Genomic DNA, 24,367 nt, shown 5'->3' on the forward strand with positions numbered 1-24,367 from the left:
GGTGGCGGTAAGGCAACATTTACTGAAAGTCAACCGCCGTTAAACTTCATCAAAGAAGAAGTAGTAGTAAACAGAAGTAAATAGTGACCAATAACCATTTCCACGTTAGCGGTTTTATTGTTATTTAGAAATGTATTAACACCATGGAACTCAAAATATGACTAATTTAACAGCACAGCATTACATACTTACATCAGGTAGTTTTTAATTTGCGTTGGAGACAGGACTTGGTTGATAGATGTTTTTTAGCTAGCTAGGTAGCCGCTAACAATAATGGCTAACTGTATGGTTTTTCACACTCAAATAGCCTCCATCATGGAGGTGTTAGCGAATGCAGCCGTGGCAGAGATCTGTAAACTCGTAGACGACGACTATGCAGTGTTCCGTTTGGAAATGTCTCAAAGCCAGAAAGAAAACAGGGGATTGCGGAGGAAACTACAGCTATTGGAACTAAAGGTGGCACGGGAGCGCGTCCTCGCCAGTCGTCCCAGTAGTGTCAAGATCCTCGACCGATACAGAGGAATGGCAAGAGGTACATTTTGCATAAATTGTCCAGTTCCCCTCTGCGCATGTGTTCAGATGTTATCCAGAATTGTGACTTGGTCAGTTTTTGGATAGTATGCAAGAGATGGGTTGGTTGTTTAGAGTTTTTCCTGGTGAGGTAAAACTCTGGGTCCTATTCCTCGGCTATGACAAAGTATTGTTATAGATAGCTTCCCTTTTCATCTGTGTTATGACTATAGGGCTTGGATTTTTTTGGGTCATGTGAATTGGAAACAATTCACGTGAGAATGCTGTTCATCGACTACAGCTCGGCATTTAACACCATAGTACCCTCCAAGCTCGTCATCAAGCTCGAGACCCTGGGTCTCGACCCCGCCCTGTGCAACTGGGTACTGGACTTCCTGACGGGCCGCCCCCAGGTGGTGAGGGTAGGCAACAACATCTCCACCCCGCTGATCCTCAACATTGGGGCCCCACAAGGGTGTGTTCTGAGCCCTCTCCTGTACTCCCTGTTCACCCACGACTGCGTGGCCACGCACGCCTCCAACTCAATCATCAAGTTTGCGGACAACACAACAGTGGTAGGCTTGATTACCAACAATGACGAGACGGCCTACAGGGAGGAGGTGAGGGCCCTCAGAGTGTGGTGTCAGGCTCTCCAGAGGGTAGTGAGGTCTGCACAACGCATCACCGGGGGCAAACTACCTGCCCTCCAGGACACCTACACCACCCGATGTCACAGGAAGGCCATAAAGATCATCAAGGACAACAACCACCCGAGCCACTGCCTGTTCACCCCGCTATCATCTAGAAGGCGAGGTCAGTACAGGTGCATCAAAGCTGGGACCGAGAGACTGAAAAACAGCTTCTGTCTCAAGGCCATCAGACTGTTAAACAGCCATCACTAACATTGAGTGGCTGCTGCCAACACACTGACTCAACTCCAGCCACTTTAATAATGGGAATTGATGGGAAATTATGTAAAATATATCACTAGCCACTTTAAACAATGCTACCTAATATAATATTTACATACCCTACATTATTCATCTCATATGTATACGTATATACTGTACTCTATATCATCTACTGCATCTTTATGTAATACATGTATCACTAGCCACTTTGTTTACATACTCATCTCATATGTATATACTGTACTCAATACCATCTACTGTATCTTGCCTATGCCGCTCTGTACCATCACTCATTCATATATCTTTATGTACATATTCTTTATCCCCTTACACTTGTGTCTATAAGGTAGTAGTTTTGGAATTGTTAGCTAGATTACTTGTTGGTTATTAGTGCATTGTCGGAACTACAAGCATTTCGCTACACTCGCATTAACATCTGCTAACCATGTGTATGTGACAAATAAAATTTGATTTGATTAGTTGTTAATCTAATTACATTGCTCTTCTGCAATTATTCATTCTGTAATCTTTATGTAAGGCAGGGTTACATTTAACACTATACACTTTGTAACAGCTGTTATGTGTAAGTCATACAACCACTAACCTTGTGTTTTTGTCCTGGACTCCATCTGTCCCACCAGAGGTTGGTTTCCTGGTGCTCACTGTAGGAACTGATTGCCTGTAAAATCCATATATTCAATCATTATATCAACTACTTTGATCCCCCTTTTCATTAAGTATAATTTATTGAATATCACTCAATCTATTGCACTCTTCTAACCAAACCTGCATTACCAGTTCATATCAGTAAGTTGGAACCAGTTCAGAGAACAGAACAGAAAACCGGAAAATAACAAAATTATATTTAATTGGTTTAGAAAGGAACTATATAATCCGGTATTTTTCTTTGGTTCAAACCGGTTCAGAAATGTAGTTTGCTGGTCTGAACAGTGGAACGGAACCCCAAAAAATAATGGTTCTGTTCAGAACGAAACGATTGGAAAATTACTTTGGTAATCAAGACAGGCAGCCATCAGGGCGTCAATCTCTGTATTTGCAAAAGTTATGGTGGTGCTAGAATCCATCAACTCTCTCTTTCTGCATTAGCTATGCATCTGTTATGGTTGGACAAATGTGTTCACATTGTCTGTGTAGACTGCTCTGTGGTGGAATTTGTAGGTTTTTTACTTTTAAGGCCGGGACATTTGCTCTGGAAACATTTGAATAATCACCAGCAGTTGAAATAAAGTAATATGCAAACGAACATTACTGGACTAATAAACTGGCTGACTAACCTTTTCAGAAACTTCAGTATCCCTAAGCCTTTGGTAGCAGCAGATCGTGAGTCTAAATCAGGGGACGCAACTTTCACTAGGGGCGGGGGGACACGTCCCCTCCACATTCTGAAATGTATCATTGGAATGTGATACAAAACCAGGCAACAGTGTGCTTTAGGACCATGCGGACTCCTCCGAGCGGTCGGGTAGGCTGTTTCTGGAACAAAGCCTATTCCCCCTTAGGAGACTGAAAAGATTTGGCATGGATCCTCAAAAAGTTCTACAGCTGCACCATTGAGAGCACTGGTTGCATCACTGCCTGGTATGGCAACTGCTCAGCCTCCGGCCACAAGGCACTACAGAGGGTAGTGCCAATAGCCCAGTACATCACTGGGGCCAAGCTTCCTGCCATCCAGGACCACTATACCAGGCGGTGTCAGAGGAAGGCCTTAAAAATGGTCACCCTAGTCATCGACTGTCCTCTCTGCTACCGCACAGCAAGCGGTACTGGAGCGCCAAGTCTAGGTCCAAAAGTTTTCTTAACAGTTTATACCCCCAAGCCATAAGACTCTCAAACAGCTAATCAAATGGCGACCTATACTATTTGCATTGTCCCCCCCCTCCTCTCTGCTACCCTGCTGCTACTCTGTTTATTATCTATGCATAGTCACTTTAATTCTACCTACATGTACATATTACTTCGACTGACCTGTGCCCCTGCACATTGACTCTGTACCGGTACCCCCTGTATATAGCCTTGCTATTTTTTTTTTTACTTAACACTTCTTTTTCTTAACTGCATTGTTGGTTGTAAGGGCTTGTAAGTAAGCATTTCACTGTAACGTCGTATTCGGCGCATGTGAAAAATCTAATTTGATTTGGAGTGTATCTGACTGGATAAATAATAATAAAAGAAGAAAAGTTATGTCCCCCCCACTTCTAAAAACCAAAGTTGAGCCCCTGGTCTAAAATAATATTAACGTTAGCTTCTGGAAGCATCTATATATCGAGCTAATGTTGTCAAATCAAATTAAAGTTTACTTGTCACATGCACCGAATACAACAGGTGTAAACTTTACAGTGAAATGCTTACTTACAGGCTCTAACCAACAGTGCAGAAAAGGTATTAGGTGAACAATAGGTAAGTAAAGAAATAAAACAACAGTAAAAAGACAGGCTATATACAGCAGCGAGGCTATAAAAGTAGCGAGGTTACATACAGACACCGGTTAGTCAGACTGATTGAGGTAGTATGTACATGAATGTATAGCTAAAGTGACTATGCATATATGATGAACAGAGAGTAGCAGTAGCGTAAAAGAGGGGTTGGCGGGTGGCGGGACACAATGCAGATAGCCCGGTTAGCCAATGTGCGGGAGCACTGGTTGGTCGGCCCAATTGAGGTAGTATGTACATGAATGTATAGTTAAAGTGACTATGCATATATGATAAACAGAGTAGCAGCAGTGTAAAAAGAGGGGTTGGGGGGGGGGGGGAACACAATGCAAATAGTCTGGGTAGCCATTTGATTACCTGTTCAGGGGTCTTATGGCTTTGGGGTAAAAACTGTCAAGAAGCCTTTTTGTCCTAGACTTGGCACTCGGGTAGCGCTTGCCAAGCGGTAATAGAGAGAACAGTCTATGACTGGGGTGGCTGGGGTCTTTGACAATTTTTAGGGCCTTCCTCTGATACCGCCTGGTGTAGAGGTCCTGGATGGCAGGCAGCTTAGCCCCAGGGATGTACCGGGCCGTACGCACTACCTTCTGTATTGCCTTGCGGTCAGAGGCCGAGCAATTGCCGTACAAGGCAGTGATGCTCTCGATGTTGCATCTGTAGAAACTTTTGAGGATCTGAGGACACATGCCAAATCTTTTCAGTTTCCTAAGGGGGAATAGGCTTTGTCGTGCCCTCTTCACGACTGTCTTGGTGTGCTTGGACCATTCTAGTTTGTTGTTGATGTGGACACAGACGAACTTGAAGCTCTGAACCTGCTCCGCTACAGCACCGTCGATGAGAATGGGGGCGTGCTCGGTTCTCCTTTTCCTGTAGTCCACAATCATCTCCTTAGTCTTGGTTACGTTGAGGGATAGATTGTTATTCTTGCACCACCGGCCAGGTCTCTAACCTCCTCCCTATAGGCTGTCTCATCGTTGTCAGTGATCAGGCCTACCACTGTTGTGTCGTCTGCAAACTTGATGATGGTGTTGTAGTCGTGCCTGCCTATGCAGTTGTGGGTGAACAGGGAGTACAGGAGGGGACTGAGCATGCACCCCTGTGGAGCTCCAGTGTTGAGGATCAGAGTGGCAGATGTGTTGCTACCTACCCTCACCACCTGGGGGTGGCCCGTCAGGAAGTACAGGATCCAGTTGCAGAGGGAGGTGTTTAGTCCCAGGATCCTTAGCTTAGTGAAGAACTTTGAGGGTACTGTGGTGTTGAACGCTGAGCTGTAGTCAATGAATAGCATTCTCACGTAGGTGTTCATTTGTCCAGGTGGGAAAGGGCAGTGTGGAGTGCAATAGAGATTGCATCATCTGTGGATCTGTTTGGGCGGTATGTAAATTGGAGTGGGTCTAGGGTTTCTGGGATAATGGTGTTGATTACCAACATTACCAACCTTTCAAAGCACTTCATGGCTACGGCCATGAGTGCTACGCGTCTGTCGTCATTTAGGCAGGTTGCCTTTGTGTTCTTGGGCTCAGGGACTATGGTGGTCTGCTTGAAACATGTTGGTATTACAGACTCAATCAGGGACATGTTGAAAATGTCAGTGAAGACACCTGCCAGTTGGTCAGCCCATGCCCGGAGCACACGTCCTGGTAATCCGTCTGGCCCCACAGCCTTGTGTATGTTGACCTGTTTAAACGTCTTACTCATGTCGGCTACAGAGAGCGTGATCACACAGTCGTCCAGAACAGCTGATGCTCTCATGCATGCCTCAGTCTTGGTTGCCTCGAAGCGAGCATAGAAGTGATTTAGCTCGTCTGGTAGGCTCCTGTCACTAGGCAGCTCGCAGCTGTGCTTCCCTTTGTAGTCTGTAATAGTTTGCAAGCCCTGCCACAAAAGACGAGTGTCGGAGCCGGTGTAGTATGATTCAATCTTAACCCTGTATTGACGCTTTGCCTGTTTGATGGTTCGTCACAGGGCATAGCAGGATTTCTTGTAAGCTTCCGGGTTAGAGTGACGCACTTTGAAAGCGGCAGCTCTACCCTTTAGCTCAGTGTGAATGTTGCCTGTAATCCATGGCTTCTGGTTGGGGTATGTACAGTCACTGTGGGGACGACGTCCTCAATGCACATGTTGATAAAGCCAGTGACAGATGTGGTGTACTGCTCAATGCCATCGGAAGAATCCCGGAACATGTTGCAGTCTGTGATAGCAAAACAGTCCTGTAGTTTAACATCTGCTTCATCTGACCACTTTTCTATAGACAGAGTCACTGGTGCTTCCTGTGGTGCTTGCTTATTTCCTTATTCAGCTGACTGAGTGCGGTAAATAAACAGCCACAAAAAAGTATAGCTGAAAACACTCTAGGCAAGTAGTGGCCTGCAATTTATCACAATATACTCTACTTCAGGCGAGCAAAATCTAGGGACTTCCTTAGATTTCGTGCACCAGCTATTGCTTACAAATATGCACAGACCGCCCCCCTTGTCTTACCGGAGTGTGTTGTTCTATCTTGCCGATGCAGCATATATCCCGCTAGCTGAATATCCATGTCGTCATTCAGCCACGATTCCGTGAAACATAGGATATTACAGTTATTGAAGTCCCGTTGGTAGGATATTCATGATCGTACCTCGTCTAATTTATTGTCCAATGATTGCACGTTGGCGAGTAGTATTGACGGTAATGGCAGCTTTCCCAGTCGCCTTCTCCGGGTCCTGACCAGGCATCCGGCTCTTTATCCTCTGTACCTGCGTCGCTTCCTCTTGCAAATAACGGGGATGTCGGTCCTGTGGGGTGTTTGGAGAATGTCTTGTGCGCCGTCTTTGTTGTAGAAAAAATCGTTGTCTAATCCGAGGTGAGTGATCGCTGTCCTGATATCCAGAAGCTCTTTTTTGCCGTAAGATACGGTTGCAGAAACATTATGAACAAAATAAGTTACAAATAACACACACAAAAAACACAATAGCACAATTTCTTCTGGCGCCATTTTAAATAAACTGCTTTAACTGCTTTTATTAACACATACTCTGTTTTCCATGAAAATGTGTGTTCGCTCTCTCATGAGGCAGGTATAAGAAGACTTACACTAGCTAACAAAAACACAAATTCAAATTCACAGAATGTGAGCGAAGAAAGAGGCAAAGTACAAGTCAAACAATTGTTAGTTCTATCCAAAATCCTTAGGACATACCTACCCTAAACCCCTAACCATTTTACCTTTCAACTTCAATGGGGTAGGGACGTCCCAAGGATCCCTGATAGCAAGGACAGCCAAACAACGAGGTCACAGAGGTTCTAAACCGAGACGCAACATTGCGAGACTTCTGGGAACCCTTGCGAAGCAGACCAAACAGACCAGGCCGGGGTTTGAGAAGTCGATGAGAGAACAAAAACAACTTTAGATTGAAGTAGTGTCTTTGATCTGACGGCCTGCAAATGTTAGACCCGATGACATGTTTCTGCGCATGAGTAAAGCTAGCCAACGTTGCAATGACCTCGCCTACATGCGTGATCAGGGATTTCTATTGGAGAAGCAGTTTCTGCCTATCTTCATACTGTACCGTCTTTGACCAGGTGCTGGTGGTTGAACTAGTAGTTGATAAGGCTTTGGAGGCTGTAGCTAGGAGACCACTGTGACTGACAAGTGAATCCACCTGTCACAGCAAGCATGGGGCTACCGCGTCACTAGACAAAACGGAGGAAAACAGGCTGAAATTGGGGGAGTTGCTATGTAAACTTGTCCAATAAGAAACGGCTGCTTTCTTTTCCGTTGCAAAACATTTTTCTATGACATTAACTAATGAATATGTCTGGTAAACGCATTTGCTGCTGCTGCTGCTTTGAGATTGAAAAGTACTGGGGCAAATACTGTCTCGCCACACGTTTTCCGGCAACGATGGGGCTGGCCCTAACCTTTTGGGGGGCCTACGCAAAAGTTTGAAGGCAGAGAATGTTTTAGAGTTAATTTCCTGAAGTTCTACACGTGTTGCCATGGGGTACCGAAAATGTTTTCAAAATGCATACTGCCTCCAAGTGGTGTGTGCGGCGCTGATGAAGCCTGTCTTCGGTTGTCACATTTTCGTGAATGAGGTAGTATACCTAATAAACTTGCCGGTGAGTGCCTTCAAGTATTCATACCACTTGGCTTATTCCACATTTTGTTGTGTTACAGCATTAATTCAAAATGGATTTAATTATAATTGTTTCTCACTAATCTACACACTACCCCATAAGTGGAAACATGTTTTTGGAAATTTTAGCAAATTTATTGAAAATTAAATACAAAAATATTTAATTTACATAAGTATTCACACCCCTGAGTCAATACTTTGTAGACTTACCTTTGGCAGCGATGACAGCTGTGAGTCTTTCTGGGTAAGTCTCTAAAAGCATTCCTCACCTGGATTGTGCAACATGAGCTAATTATAAAAAATTGTTCAAGCTCTGTCAAATAGGTTGTTGCTAGACAACCATTTTCAGTTCCATAGATTTAAGAAAATTAAACACAGCCACTCAGGAACATTCACTGTCTACTTGGTAAGCAACTCCAGTGCAAATTTGTCCTTGTGTTTAAGGTTATTGTCCTGCTGAAAGGTGAATTAATCTCCCTGTGTCTGTTGGAAAGCAGACTGAACCAGATTTTCCTGTAGGTTTTTGCCTGTGCTTAGCTCCATTAAGTTTATTAACAACAAAAAAATCCCCTGTACTTAACGATTACAATAATTCCCATAACATGATTCAGACACCACTATGCTTGAAAATATGGAGTGGTACAAAAACTTAATTGCTTTGCCACATTTTTTTGCAGTATTACTTTATTGCCTTGTTGCAAGCATGATGCATATTTTTGATTCTGTACAAGCTTCCTTCTTTTCACTCTTGTCATTTATGTTAGTATTGTGGAGTAACTACAATGTTGTCGGTCCATCCTCAGTTTTTCCTATCACAGCCATTAAACCATAAGCGGTTTTCTTCCTCTCTGGAAACCGAGTGAGTAAGGACACCTGTATCTTTGTAGTGACTGGGTGTATTTATACACCATTCAAAGTGTAATTAATAACGTCACCATGTTCAAAGGGATATTCTATGCCTGTTTAGTTTTTTTTTACCCTTCTACCAATAAGTGCCCTTCTTTGCGAGGTATTGAATCTGTGTTTTAAATTCACTGCTTCGACTGAGACCTTACAGATAGTTGTATGTGTGGGGTACAGAGATGAGTCATGTTAAACACTATTATTTCACACAGTGTGAGTCCATGCAACTTATTATGTAACTTGTTCAGGAAATGTTTATCCTGAACTTATTTATGCCTGAATACTTATTACTTTACTTTTTACATTTTATTTGTTTTTAAAAAATCCCCAAAACATAATTCCACTTTGACATTATGGTGTATTGTTTGTAGGCCAGTGACCCCCCAAAAATCCAAATGTAGTCCATTTTAAATTCAGGCTGTAACACAACAAAATGTGGAAAAAGTCTAGGGGTGTCAATACTTTCTCAAGGCACTCTATACATATTTTTTTGGGGGGGAATGGGGCCCCTAAGTGACCACTTATGTCACTTATGCCTGTGTCTGGGCCTGATGTAGCACTTCCGCTGATTACTTAGCTATCTTGCAAAAAATGTATTTACCAGGCAGGTCAATTAAGAATGAATTATTCTAACACAGAGACACAATATAACACAATATTATATTCTAACCCAATTCGTATTATCATATTCTAACCAGATTCTTGATTTACTGAATTTCCTATTGTCATACTCTATTAAAATAATGTAATGCATGGAACATAATCAATCAATCAATCAATAAATAGTATGTCAAGAATTTATGAGAAGGGACATCCTTGCCACTTGTAGACAGTGTCAAGTGTACAATATAGCGTTGAGCATTGACAGTACCTAAGTTAACTACCCGTTTCCCCCAATCACTCTCTCAGGTGAAGCACATCTCACTGGAGGCCACAGGAGCTTTGTGAAGCCAGCGGAACACAACACATGGAGAGATGACCAACCAATCACTGTTGATGAGGGGAGTGGAACCTCAACCCAGCACGTTATTGTGATAGAGGTTAGTGTCATAATGTAACATTAACAATGACAGTACATAAAATGTGGCCCGTTTTTAATTTCAGAAAGGCTCCCCTCAGCTATTCATCTATTTGCCATAGGGGATTTTGAGACCTCACTACCACATTGTTATCCAATTCAACTCATGTACCAATAATAACCTCCTCTCTTCTTGTCAGTCTGCAGAGGCTGCAGGTCCTGGAGTCAAGCAAGAGAGATCTGAAGGAGAGAAGGACCCACGGCACAGCAGAGACATCCAGACTGAAACAGCGGCTGTAGCGCCGGAGGACCTTACCGCCGCGCCCCAGGCCAGGACCAGACACAGCATCTTGGAGGTCAGTGGAACGCCGAACGCCGTCCTCAAGTCAGAGACAGACACCGAGACTTTAACTGTAACACACAGGCTCTTACACACAGGATCTGAACACAGATCAGAACCAGAGAGACTGAGCTGTCCAGCTGTTTCCGGCTCAGAGTACCTACCGGTATTTCGCCAGAGGATGGGTCATTTCCGTGGAGATGGTGATGGTGACGCGTTAGACACTGTCGTTGATGATCTGTCTTGTTCTTACGCTACAGAGATGGACCCTGGCAACATGCCCTTGGGTTTAGAAACACAGACTGATCTGTCTAGAGGGAAATGGAACCGGTACAGTAGTAGTGTATACTCTGAAGGTTGTCTAGATAAGATAGGTGAGGGTTTAGTCGTAGATGAAGTGACTGTAAAATTGGAGGGCAACGTACTGCCCACATGGAATGGTCACCTAGGAGACAGACACTCGCAGGGCAGAGATTTCTTAGACTACAGGGAAAGCTTAGAGACAAATCAAAATGTCGCCACCCACTCCCCTTTTCACGTGTTCAGGGATCGCGACCCAGTGTCCACGTTGATGGCACCTTCCGATTCACACAGCCACATCCTTTTCGATCAGGTATTAAACTCAAACGACGGAGCTAGAGCCCAGGCTCAGGGAGGGGGAGCCACATCAGGCAATAGTAAAGAGAAACGGTTCCTCTGCATGTTCTGTAACAAAGGCTTCAGCTGCCCGCAGAAGGTGGAAATCCACAAGAGGGTCCACACTGGGGAGAAACCCTTCAGCTGTACCCAGTGTCACGTGCGCTTCGCCCAGGCTGGTGACCTGAAGAGGCACCAGAGGGTCCACTCAGGGGAGAAACCCTACAGCTGCCGCCAGTGTGAGAAGCGGTTCTCCCGTCAGGACCAGCTGAAGAGGCATCATATGGTCCACACCCGAGAGAGGCCGTTTGCCTGTACGCACTGCGGGAAGAGGTTCTCAGAGAGGAGCTACCTCAGGATACACCAGCAGAAAAACCATTCCACTCAATAGCTTCTGACATTTACATCAAACACTGCATTAAAGACAAATGTATATTTTCATGGTTGTCAGCAGAAAAGGTCCACAGATATATTTGGAATAACAGATTTCAGTGTTGAATATTTCTGGGTAGAATATTGCATCCAGACATTGTGTGATATATAAGGCATATATAAGCCTAAAGTCTGATACATATTGTGTTTGTACTGTGTAGGTGTCTATTTCATTACTTCTGTTAAACTACAAAATGTTGTTCCAATACATTTTTTATTAGAAAATGTATGCAAGTTATCAATTTTTTGTTGAGATGTGTATATGTGGTTTTCATATATAGTGTATTTAAAACTTGTTTATGTTTAATAAACACAAAATGGGACTTTTCATTCTAAGACTTTCATTGAGACTCTTTAATATACATCACATCTGATCTCACCCTATTTTGTATGAACCCAACAGCACTTTATAACCAATATACACTTAAATACACTTACACACTAACACTTACTGTACAATTCTATATAGTTTAGTCAAGTTTGTCATATGATGACTTTTGACTTATCATAGCTGACTCATATTTACCCACATCATATTTATGTCCTCCGTGATGGGTTTAACAACAATAAAGTAATTCTGTATCTACAGTATAGGACTCAAACGTAGTGGGGATGGGTAAACACTCCATGTTGAAAGTGTGTTTTATCTGTGTGTGTGTGTACGTACCTGAGGCAGTGTATGTCTGTAATCTATATCACCTCTCTTCCAGGAGGAGGGTCCAGAGGTGCTGCTGGTGAAGGAGGATGGTTGTGAGGAGGGTCTGGGGAACACTGAGGGGAACCTGGTCATGGAGGACAACCAGACTACACCTCCTCCTGAACCCACAGAGGAACCAGCTGAGCTGCACAGGACCACACACAGTCTCACTGAGGTGAGCCCACTGTAAACTACTGTCTGAATGGTTTTTCCTTTCAGATCCTAATGAATTAAACAATGTAGACAGAGAAGGACCTGATCTTCGATCAGCACTTCTACTTTGAGACTCTTTCTAGGTACCGTCCCAGATCTAGGTGAATGTTGTCTTAAGTGTGAGACCATACGTTTGAATGATCAAACCATGAAAAAGTGTCAAGTAATCAAATCAACAAGTTTCCAAAGTACTCAAAGCAATCCCTCATTGCCCAATCAGAAGGTGCTCCATAGCAGGGTGCTCATATCAGATTTCTTGATCCAACATCCTCTCACTCTGTATCTCTTACAGTCAGTAGACATGGAGGATGGGAAGCCTGATCTGCTGCTGGTCAAAGAGGAGATGATAGAAGACGAACCAGAGAGCATTGACCTGAGTGGACTAAAGATGGGGGAGCAAGGTAAGGGAGAAATAATTATAACATAGAGCAACTTATGTTTGCATACAAAAACACACATCTTAAAACTTTTTGGGGATAGGGGGCAGTATTTGGAAGTTTGGATGAATGAGGTGCCCAAAGTAAACTGCCTGTTACTCAGGCCCAGAAGCTAGGATATGCATATAATTGGTAGTATTGGATATAAAACACTCTAAAGCTTCCAAAACTGTTAAAATAATGTCTGTGAGTATAACAAAACTGATATGGCAAGCGAAAACCTGGGGAAAATCCATCCAGGAAGTGGGATTTTTTTTATGTGGGTACTTTTCAATTGAATACCTATACAGTATGTAATGGGTTAGGACCCAGATTGCAGTTCCTGTGGCTTCCACTAGATGTCAACAGTCTTTAGACATTGTTTCACCCTTGTATTCTGAAAAATGAGGAAGAATGAGACCATTGTGTAAGTGGACTGTAGAATCAAGCAGCGCTGGTTTGCGTCTGACCGATTGCGCGCCCTTTGTTGTTTTTCCTTTCTATTGAATACGCTATTGTACGGTTGAAATATGATCAATTATTTAGACAATAGACAACCTATTGTCTAACGATTAATTATAAACATCGTTTGATTTGTTTCAACAAACTTTACCGGTACTATTAGGATGTATTCGTCTGCATGTTGTGATCTCCTTCAAGTCAGTGGATTACTGAACAAAATGTGCCAACAAAACAGAGTTTTTGGGATATAAAGAGGGACTTTATCGAACAAAACAAACATTTATTGTGTAACAGGGACTCTTGTGACTGCAACCAGATGAAGATCATCAAAGGTAAGTGAGTAATTCTATTGCTATTTCTGACTTTCGTGACTCCTCTACTTGGCTTGAAAATGTTTGTATGCAGATAATCGCATGGTATGCTTTCGCCGTAAAGCCTTTTTGAAATCTGACACAGTGGCTGGATTAACAAGAAGTTAATCTTTAAGCCGATGTATAACACTTGTAACTTTTATGAATGTTTATTATGAGTATTTCTGTATTTTGAATTTGGCGCTCTGCAATTTCACCAGATGTTGTCGAGGTGGGTCGCTAGCTTGACCAGGTAATTGATAAAGAAAAACTCCATCTGTAGCATTTTCTCTGCCATGTTTGTAAAGTCCATTTTCTAACCTCCTGCAGGTGGTTGGCTGGAGGCTAACAGAGGAGACTGGGCGGCCGTCTTAGATTTCCAGATCCAGACGGGTGCAGCCAAGGGCCCAGGGGACAACATTACCGAGCAGGCCAGGACCAGAGGTGACATAGTGGAGGTCAGTGGGTGGGACAGCGTCCTCAACTCTGGGCTGGGGAACAACAGTGTTAACCAGAAAAAGAAAGTCGAACACAAAACAACAACCAAACTTAAGTCTCCATGACAACAGACTGGCTGAGAGCAGGGTGAGGCGTAGATTTGGTCTGCGGGGACAGGGAGGTGTCTGTATGCGGGGGGGAGAACAGGTAGCTATGCTGACTGACTTGGTTATTTTTGTATTATTGCAGAGACTGAGTTTCCCTCATCTCAGTCGAACCAAAGCATATTTCCTTTTTGAATCAACACTTATGGACATTGTTTCATAGTAAACTCCAATGGCTCCATATTGTTAGGTACTTGACAGTGGTTAACATTTTATAATATCATGCCATGCTTCTGTGTGTACAGCAAAGAGTTTCTTATATAAACCTTTATGCTTTTCTGTACAATTTGTGTTTACAGTCTGCAGTCCATGAGGACCAGCTGATGTCTGGTGTTGCTGACGGAAGAGACTGGACATCTGAGGTGGGTGGTCACAAACCCTGGCCCCGGATCAAAACCCTGGATCTGGAGCCATCACTCTTCCTTCCCGAGTCAGAATTAGGACCCAACCGTGAGGGACAGGGACTCCACCACAACCACTACACAGAACACAACCAGTGGACAGGTGGACTGAACCACCACAGTCCTGTTGGTCATCAGAGAAACAGAGGTTCCAGTCTGCAGTCTGGGGCTGATAGAGATCAACCCTCCTGTTCCTATGATACAAACACCACAGTATCCATGATGAACAGAGCAGGTCACCCTGGGCTTCAGCCTTCACAGAGAGTGATGGGAGCCCCCCCTGGTGGTAGTCTATCAGCAAGTCTGTCTTCTCCTTCAGGGCCTCGTCCAATGCCTGGTGACTTGGTTCATAGAAGGCCTGGGTCTAGCCTTCCTCACTTACCTCAGGTTTACCCCACCAATACAGACAGTGTCAGGATGGGCGTTCACCATAAGAGGTACCTAGCCTATAACACAGCACACAATTCCAACAACACCCAAACAATGGCTAGAGGTCAAGGAGGGAGCTCAAAAACTCATGCTTCTACCTCCTCTGGTGTCATTGGGTCACAATGTGGGAGGCCGAGCATTAGGTCAGACGCCGACAAGCCTTATGCCTGCCCCACGTGTGGGAAGCACTTTGCTGAGGCAAGGTATGTGAAGCAGCACCAGACTGTTCACACCAAGGACAGCTTCAATTGCAAATTATGTCACAAGAGCTTCTCCTTCCTGAGTAGCCTTATCAGACATAGGAGTGTCCACAATGGGAAGAAATCGTAGCAGTGTGTCTTGAGATGTACATTAGGTGATATCTGGGAATAATTCTTTATCTGACATATTATAGTTATCATGTTTAGTGTCTTGGGATAAGAGGGTAATTAACCACATACCCCTTTAACTTTGAATTATTTAACAGGCTTGTGTTAATAACTGTTTTTTAGAGAGATAGTAAACCTAGGCTAGAACAAGTATAGTTCAATATTCTCTGGTCTGATGAAACCAGGTTTGAACTCTTTGGCCTGAATGCCAACCGGCGCGTCTGGAGGAAACCTGGCACCATCCCTACGGTGAAGCATGATGGTAGCAGCATCATGCTGTGGGGATGTTTTTCAGTGGCAGAGACTAGGAGACTAGTGAGGATCGAGGCAAAGATGAATGGAGCAAAGTACAAAGATCCTTGATTAAAACCTGCTCCAGGGCGCTCAGGACCTCAGACTGGGGCGAAAGTTCACTTTCCAACAGGACAATGACCCTAAGCACACAGCCAAGACAATGCAGGAGTGGCTTCAGGACAAGTCTCTGAATGTCCTTGAGTGGCCCAGCCAGAGCCCGGACTTGAACCCGATCAACCATTTCTGGTGAGACCTGAAAATAGCTGTGCAGCTACGCTCCCCATCCAACCCGACAGAGCTTGAGAGGATCTGCAGAGAGGAATGGGAGAAACTCTCCAAATACAAGTGTGCCAAGCTTGTGGCATTATACCCAAGAAGACTCAAGGCTGAAATCGCTGCCAAAGGTGCTTTAACAAAGTACTGAGTAAAGGGTCTGAATACTTGTGTAAATTTGATATTTCAGTTTTATATTTTTAATAAACTAGCAATAATTTTTTTTTAAAACTGTTTTTGCTTTGTTATTATTGGGTATTGTGTGCATATTGATGAGGGGGAAAAAACTATTTAATAAATTTTAGAATAAGGCTATAATGTAACAAAATGTGGAAAAAGTCAAGGGGTCTGCATACTTTTGGAAGGCACTGTAAAGGCAAAGCTAGAATGAAAACGGAATTGCGGCGGCAACTACAGGTACCGGAACTGAAGGGGGCATGATAGCGCGTCCTCGCCAGTTGTCCCAGTACTGATAAAATAATTTTTCTGGGTGTGCGCCAGCTCATGTTTTTTATTCTAAGACAGTCGACCGATACAGATGAATGGCAAGAGGTACATTTAGCAGAAGACAGATGAATGGCAAGAGGTGCATGTCACGTTCTGACCTTAGTTCTGTTATTATATCTTTGTTTTAGTATGGTCAGGGCGTGAGTTGGGTGGGATGTCTATGTTCGTTTTTCTATAATTTGGGATTCCTGTGTTCGGCCCAGTATGGTTCTCAATCAGAGGCGGCTGTCAATCGTTGTCCCTGATTGAGAATCATACTTAGGTAGCCTGGTTTCACTTTTGAGTTGTGGGTGTTTATTTTCTGTCTTTGTGTGTGTCTCCAGACAGAACTGTTTCGATTTTCGTTCGTTCACTTTATTGTTTTGTATTTCTGTGTTCATTTTGATTTATTAAAGATTACATCATGAACATTTACCACGCTGCGCATTGGTCCTCCGATCCTTCTCGCTACTCTTCCTCAGAAGAGGAGGACGAGATCCCTTACAGTGCATAATGCCCCATTCCCCTCGGTGTATGTTCATTTAGATGTGTTAACCACATATGGGTCTTAGACAGGTTTTGGATAGTATGCAATAATTCACCTGATTACTTTGTTACCTTGCGCAAAGACACAATATCATATTCTAACAGGATTCTTGATTTACTGCATTTCCTATTATTTACCCATTGAAAACAATGTGATACATGGAACATAATACATCAATCAATAAATAGTATATCAAGAAGTTATGAGAAGTGTTACCTTACATCCTGGCCAATTCTAGACAGTGTCAATAGTGTACAACATACCGTTGAGCATTGACAGTAGTTAACCTAACCAGCTTTTACCCCAATCACTCTCTCAAGTGAAAGACATCTCACTGGAGGCCACAGGAGCTTTGTGAAGCCAGTGGGACACAATACATGGAGAGATGACCAACCATTCACTGTTGATGAGGGGAGTGGAACCTCAACCCAGCAAGTTATCGTGATAGAGGTTAGTGTAATAGTGTTGCATAAAATATGAGTTACTTTGTAAATCAGATGTGGCCTGTTTATTTCAGAAAGGCTTCCCTCAGCTATTCATTTGTTTACATGTACATCTTTATCTATCTGCCATAGGGGAGTTTGTGAGACTTCACCAAATCAAATAATCTTTTATTGGTCACATGCACGTGTTTAGCAGATGTTATTGCGGGTGTAGCAGAATGCTTGTGTTTCTAGCTCCAACAGTGCAGTAATATCTAACAAGTAATATCTAACAATTTCACAACATATACACAATACACACAAGTCTAAGTAAAGGAATGGAATTAAGAAAATATACAATGCAGTGAAATACAGTGTAGACATTGTTAATGTTGTAAATGACTATTGTAGCTGGAAACGGCAGATTTTTAATGGAATTTCTACATAGGCTTACAGAGGCCAATTATCAGCAACCATAACTCCTGTGTTCCAATGGCACGTTGTGTTAGCTAATCCAAGTTTATAATTTTAAAAGGCTAATTGATCATTAGAAAACACTTTTGCAATTATGTTAGCACAGCTGAAAACTGTTGTGCTGATTAAAGAAGCAATTAAACTGGCCTTTAGACTAGTTGAGTATGCGGAGCATTAGCATTTGTGGGTTCGATTACGGGCTCAAAATGGCCAGAAACAAAGACTTTCTTCTGAAACTCGTCAGTCTGTTCTTGTTCTGAGAAATGAAGGCTATTCCATGCGAGAAATTGGCAAGAAACTGAAGATCTCATACAGCGCTGTGTACTACTCCCTTCACAGAACAGCGCAAACGGGCTCTAACCAGAATAGAAAGAGGAGTTGGAGGCCCCAATGCACAACTGAGCAAGAGGACAAGTACATTAGAGTGTCTAGTTTGAGAAACAGACGCCTCACAAGTCCTCAACTGGCAGGAGGGGGCCGGTCATTGACTCCAGCATTTAACACCATAGTACCCTGCAAGCTCATCATCAAGCTGGAGGCCCTGTGCAATTGGGTCCTAGACTTTCTGACGGGCCGCCCCCAGGTTGTGAAGGTAGGAAACAACATCTCCACTTTGCAGACCCTCAACACTGGAGCCCCACAAGGGTGCGTGCTCAGCACCCTCTTGTACTCCCTGTTCACCCATGACTGCGTGGCCATGCACGCCTCCAACTCAATCATCAAGTTTGCAGATGACACAACAGTAGTGGGCTTGATTACCAACAACGACAAGAGAGGGAGGAGGTGAGGGCACTCGGAGTGTGGTGTCAAGAAAACCTCCTCACTCAACGTCAACAAAACAAAAGGGATGATCGTGGACTTCAGAAAACAGCAGAGGGAGCACCCCCTATCCACATCGTAGGGACAGCAGTGGAGAAGGTGGAAGGTTTTGAGTTCCTCAGCATACACATCACAGACCAACTGAAATGGTCTACCCACACAGAGAGTGTGGTGAAGAAGGCGCAACAGCGCCTCTTCAACCTCAGGAGGCAGAAGAAATTTGGCTTGTCACCCAAAACCCTGACAAACTTTTACAGATGCACTATCGAGAGCATCCTGTCAGGCTGTATCACAGCCTGGTATGGCAACTGCACCACCCTCAACTGCAAGGCTCTCCAGAGGGTGGTGCAGTCTGCACAACGCATCACCGGGGGCAAACAACCTGCCCTCCATGACACCTACAGCACCCGATGTCACAGGAAGGCCAAGAAGATAATCAAAGACATCAACCACCTGAGCCACTGCCTATTCACACCGCTATCATCCAGAAGGCGAGGTCAGTACAGGTGCCTCAAAGCTGGGACCAAGAGACTGAAAAACAGCTTCTATCTCAAGGCCATCAGACTGCAATCACTAACTCAGAGAGGTTGCTGCCTGCATAGAGACCCAATCACTGACCACTTTAATAAATGGATCACTCGTCACTTTATATTATGCCACTCTAAATAATGCCACTTTTAATAATGTTTACATATCTTATATCACATGTATATACTGTATTTTATACCATCTATTGCACCTTGCCTATGCCGCTCGGCCATTGCTCATCCATATACACTGCTCAAAAAAAAAAATGGAACACTTAAACAACACAATGTAACTCCAAGTCAATCACACTTCTGTGAAATCAAACTGTCCACTTAGGAAGCAACACTGATTGACAATAAATTTCACATGCTGTTGTGTAAATGGAATAGACAACAGGTGGAAATTATAGGCAATTAGCAAGACACCCCCAATAAAGGAGTGGTTCTGCAGGTGGTGACCACAGACCACTTCTCAGTTCCTATGCTTCCTGGCTGATGTTTTGGTGACTTTTGAATGCTGGCGTTGCTTTCACTCTAGTGGTAGCATGAGACGGAGTCTACAACCCACACAAGTGGCTCAAAAAAAAAGTATTTGGAGCGAGACATGATGTCCCAGATGTGCTCAATTGGATTCAGGTTTGGGGAACAGGCGGGCCAGTCCATAGCATCAATGCCTTCCTCTTGCAGGAACTGCTGACACACTCCAGCCACATGAGGTCTAGCATTGTCTTGCATTAGGAGGAACCCAGGGCCAACCGCACCAGCATATGGTCTCACAAGGGGTCTGAGGATCTCATCTCGGTACCTAATGACAATCAGGCTACCTATGGCGAGCACATGGAGGGCTGTGCGGCCCCCCAAAGAAATTCCACCCCACACCATGACTGACCCACCGCCAAACCGGTCATGCTGGAGGATGTTGCAGGCAGCAGAACGTTCTCCACGGTGTCTCCAGACTCTGTCACGTCTGTCACATGTGCTCAGTGTGAACCTGCTTTCATCTGTGAAGAGCACAGGGCGCTCTCTGGCAAATGCCAAACGTCCTGCACGGTGTTGGGTTGTAAGCACAACCCCCACCTGTGGACATCGGGCCCTCATACCACCCTCATGGAGTCTGTTTCTGACCGTTTGAGCAGACACATGCACATTTGTGGCCTGCTGGAGGTCATTTTGCAGGGCTCTGGCAGTGCTCCTCCTGCTCCTCCTTGCACAAAGGCGGAGGTAGCGGTCCTGCTGCTGGGTTGTTGCCCTCCAACGGTCTCCTCCACATCTCCTGATGTACTGTCCTGTCTCCTGGTAGCGCCTCCATGCTCTGGACACTACGCTGACAGACACAGCAAACCTTCTTGCCACCCATCCTCCCCTCAATGCGGTACAGTCGTCCTGTCCCCTTTGCAGAAAAGCATCCCCAAAGAATGATATTTCCACCTCCATGCTTCACGGTTGGGATGGTGTTCTTGGGGTTGTACTCATCCTTCCTCTTTCTCCAATCACGGCGAGTGGAGTTTAGACCAAAAAGTTATATTTTTGTCTCATCAGACCACATGACCTTCTCCCATTCCTCCTCTGGATCATCCAGATGGTCATTGGCAAACTTCAGACGGGCCTGGACATGCGCTGGCTTGAGCAGGGGGACCTTGCGTGCGCTGCAGGATTTTAATCCATAACGGCGTAGTGTGTTACTAATGGTTTTCTTTGAGACTGTGATCCCAGCTCTCTTCGGGTCATTGACAAGGTCCTGCCGTGTAGTTCTGGGCACATCCCTCACCTTCCTCATGATCATTGATGCACAACGAGCGGGGTCTTGCATGGAGCCCCAAACCGAGGGTGATTGACCGTCATCTTGAACTTCTTCCATTTTCTAATAATTGCGCCAACAGTTGTTGCCTTCTCACCAAGCTGCTTGCCTATTGTCCTGTAGCCCATCCCAGCCTTGTGCAGGTCTACAATTTAGCCCTGATGTCCTTACACAGCTCTCTGGCCATTGTGGAGAGGTTGGAGTCTGTTTGATTGAGTGTGTGGACAGGTGTCTTTTATACAGGTAACGAGTTCAAACAGGTGCAGTTAATACAGGTAATGAGTGGAAAACAGGAGGGTTCTTAAAGAAAAACTAACAGGTCTGTGAGAGACGGATTTCTTACTGGTTGGTAGGTGATCAAATACTTATGTCATGTAATAAAATGCAAATTAATAACTTAAAAATCATACAATGTGATTTTCTGGATTCCGTCTCTCACAGTTGAAGTGTACCTATGATAAAAATGACATGCTTTGTAAGTAGGAAAACCTGCAAAATCGGCAGTGTATCAAATACTTGTTCTCCCCGGGGAGCAATTAAGGTGCCTGTAACTGTATTTAGACAGCCTATTTGGTGGCACTCCAGTCTCCTTTTTACCTCTTAACACCTGATTAGTTGACAAAAGACACATCTCAATAGGGGGTCCATGTAAGTCATGGTATAGCACAAGTTGGGGAGGAGGAGGGGGGGGGGCTTTCCTCTTTTGCTGCAGTAGTTAAATTCATTGTTTTTCGCAATGTTTTTTTTGCCTGAGCATACCTCCAGTGACAGTGCCTCCTATCCTCTGTGTTCAGTAGCTCTATAGTAATCTGTGTGAAACACTACATACAAAAGCTAACAAGTGTGCTTGGAGAGTTAAAACAGCCTTGGTGCACACCTACATTAGCTCTTCCCTGTCTGCATTAGTTTAGATGTCACCACAACAGGGACTGAAGGTACATAGAGCATAAACTGTTTGGGATAGGGGGCAGCATTTTCACATTTGGATGAAATGCGTGCCCAGAGTAAACTGCCTGCTTCTCAGTCCCAGTTGCTAATATATGCATATTATTAGTAGATTTGGATAGAAAACACTGAAGTTTCTAAAACTGTTTGAATTATGTCTGTGAGTATAACAGAACTCATATGGCAGGCGAAAGCCTGAGAAAAATCCAACCAGGATGTGGAAAATCTGAGGTTTGTAGTTTTTCAACTCTTGGCCTATCGAATACAGTGTCTATTGGGTCAAATTGCACTTCCTAAGGCTTCCACTAGATGTCAATAGTCTTTAGAACCTTGTTTGATGCTTCTACTGTGAAGGAGGAGGGAATGAGGGCTCTTTGAGTCAGTGGTCTGGCAGAGTGCCATGAGCTCGTTACATGCGTTCACGTGAGAGTTAGCTTGAGTTCATTGCATTTCTGAAGACAAAGGTTGGAACATTATTTTAGATTTATGTTAAAAAACATCCTAAAGATTGATTCTATACTTCCCTTGACATGTTTCTACGGACTGTAACGGAACTTTTTGACTTTTCGTCTTTTGACTTTTCGTCACGCTAACAAAAAGGCGATATTTGGACATAAAGATGAACTTTATCGAACAAATCAAAAATGTATTGTGGAACTTGGATTCCTGGGAGTGCATTCTGATGAAGATCATCAAAGGTAAGTGAATATTTATAATGCTATTTCTGACTTCTGTTGACTCCAACATGGCGGATATCTGCCATGCGCCGTACTCAGATTATTGCATGGTTTGCTTTTTCAGTTTTTTTAAAATCTGACAGCGGTTGCATTCAGGAGAAGTATATCTTTAATTCTGTGAATAACACTTGTATCTTTTATCAATGTTTATTATGAGTATTTCTGTAAATTGATGTGGCTCTCTGCAAAATCACTGGATGTTTTGGAAGTAAAACATTAATGAACGCGCCAATGTAAACTGAGATTTTTGTATACAAATATGCACTTTATCGAACAAAACATACATGTATTGTGTAACATGATGTCCTATGAGTGTCATCTGATGAAGATCATCAAAGGTTAGTGATTCATTTTATCTATATTTCTGCTTTTTGTGACTCCTTTCTTTGGCTGGAAAAATGGCTGTGTTTTTGTGACTTGGCTCTGACCTAACATAATCCTATGTTGTGTTTTCGCTGTGAAGCCTTTTTAACAAGAAGTTTTTCATTTGGTGTATTGCACTTGTTAATGTATGAAAGTTACATATTTCAAAAAAATATTTTTGAATTTCGCATGCTGCCTTTTCAGCGGAATGTTGTCGAGGGGTGCCGCTACGTGAACCCCTAGCCGTAAGAAGTTAAAGGGGGGTGAATGTCCGGTAGTTTCTTATCTGTAAAATGCTGAATAATCATGCCTAGTTTTCATAGCTACCCTCAAAGTTGAAGGTGTCAGTGATCATGTAGAAGGGGTCACTCAAGAATACTCTCTGAGAAGGAATTTTAATGGGTATCATGGACAAGTTCTCAGACAATTACTGAAAATGTAAATAAGAATGTTACGGTCATGGAACATGTGGTGCCATGAGCTTCTACACCTGCATTGCTTGCTGTTTGGGGTTTTAGGCTGGGTTTCTGTACAGCACTTTGAGATATCAGCTGATGTACGAAGGGCTATATAAATAAATTTGATTTGATTTGATGAGAGATTGTTGGCCAAATTATTTGTCTCAGATACATGCTGCCAGCTACACATGGCTGTCAGGTGCGGCAGGTAGCCTAGCGGTTAGGAGCTTTGGACCGGGTTGTTGGTTCAAATCCCCGAGATGGCTAGGTGAAAAGTCTGCCAATGTGCTCTTGAGCAAGGCCCTTAACCCTAATTTCTCCTTTAAGTCGCTCTGGATAAGTGCGTCTGCTAAATGTTCCTCAAGCAAGGGTGGAGGCCGATGACATCACGGATTTGCAGTTGTCTAAAAAAAAAAACTATTTTGCTCAAAACATGTTTTTTTTTAAAACATTTTCATTTGTGTACTTTTCACAGTAAAAGTTTAAAAATCAGTTTAGAATGCAATTAGTTTAGGGATGTTTGCTAGGGATGGGGTAAAAGTGTGACACCACTCCGCCCCCCGAGGACTTGCCCATCTGTTCTATCTAATACCGACTGGGACTATGTCGCACAGCAAGAGTTGAGTGGGGACGAACGGATTCGTTTCAGTCAGTTCTGAGGTCATGTCTAGACTTGACAGTTCATGCAGCTTTTGTATTCTGATCCTGGAGTTCCTATCATGGAATTCCAACAACGTCATGCATCCACACAAACGTTAAAATGTGTCTACGGTGTCCACATTGTATCCAGATTCCCTTTTCCTGTGCTAAATTCAAATGCCAGTATGCATTCTGCAAACAGTGAAACAGGCTTAATATAACACAAAAACTTGATGGAAGTAGCCAACTACTGTAGTTAACTAGCCAGCTAACCTTTGTAACTAGCCAGCAAGCTAGTTAGCAAAGCTAAAGGGATTACAAAC

The 24,367-nt window shown here is 43.6% G+C and overlaps 1 protein-coding gene across 1 annotated transcript; it reads left to right on the plus strand.

Annotated features, from left to right (window-relative positions):
• The first annotated feature begins 51 nt into the window (after window positions 1-51).
• On the plus strand, window positions 52-16,854 carry LOC109894082 (zinc finger protein 205-like). The gene is made up of 7 exons (XM_020487311.2): window positions 52-532; window positions 9,808-9,938; window positions 10,117-10,272; window positions 12,035-12,196; window positions 12,527-12,635; window positions 13,793-13,920; window positions 14,364-16,854. Exons 1-7 carry the CDS (start codon window positions 274-276, stop codon window positions 15,222-15,224), a joined length of 1,806 nt encoding a protein of 601 aa, XP_020342900.2. The 5' UTR covers window positions 52-273; the 3' UTR covers window positions 15,225-16,854.
• The last annotated feature ends 7,513 nt before the right edge of the window (window positions 16,855-24,367 follow it).

This window comes from Oncorhynchus kisutch, linkage group LG7, assembly GCF_002021735.2.
Source record: "Oncorhynchus kisutch isolate 150728-3 linkage group LG7, Okis_V2, whole genome shotgun sequence".
Lineage (NCBI taxonomy): Eukaryota > Metazoa > Chordata > Actinopteri > Salmoniformes > Salmonidae > Oncorhynchus > Oncorhynchus kisutch.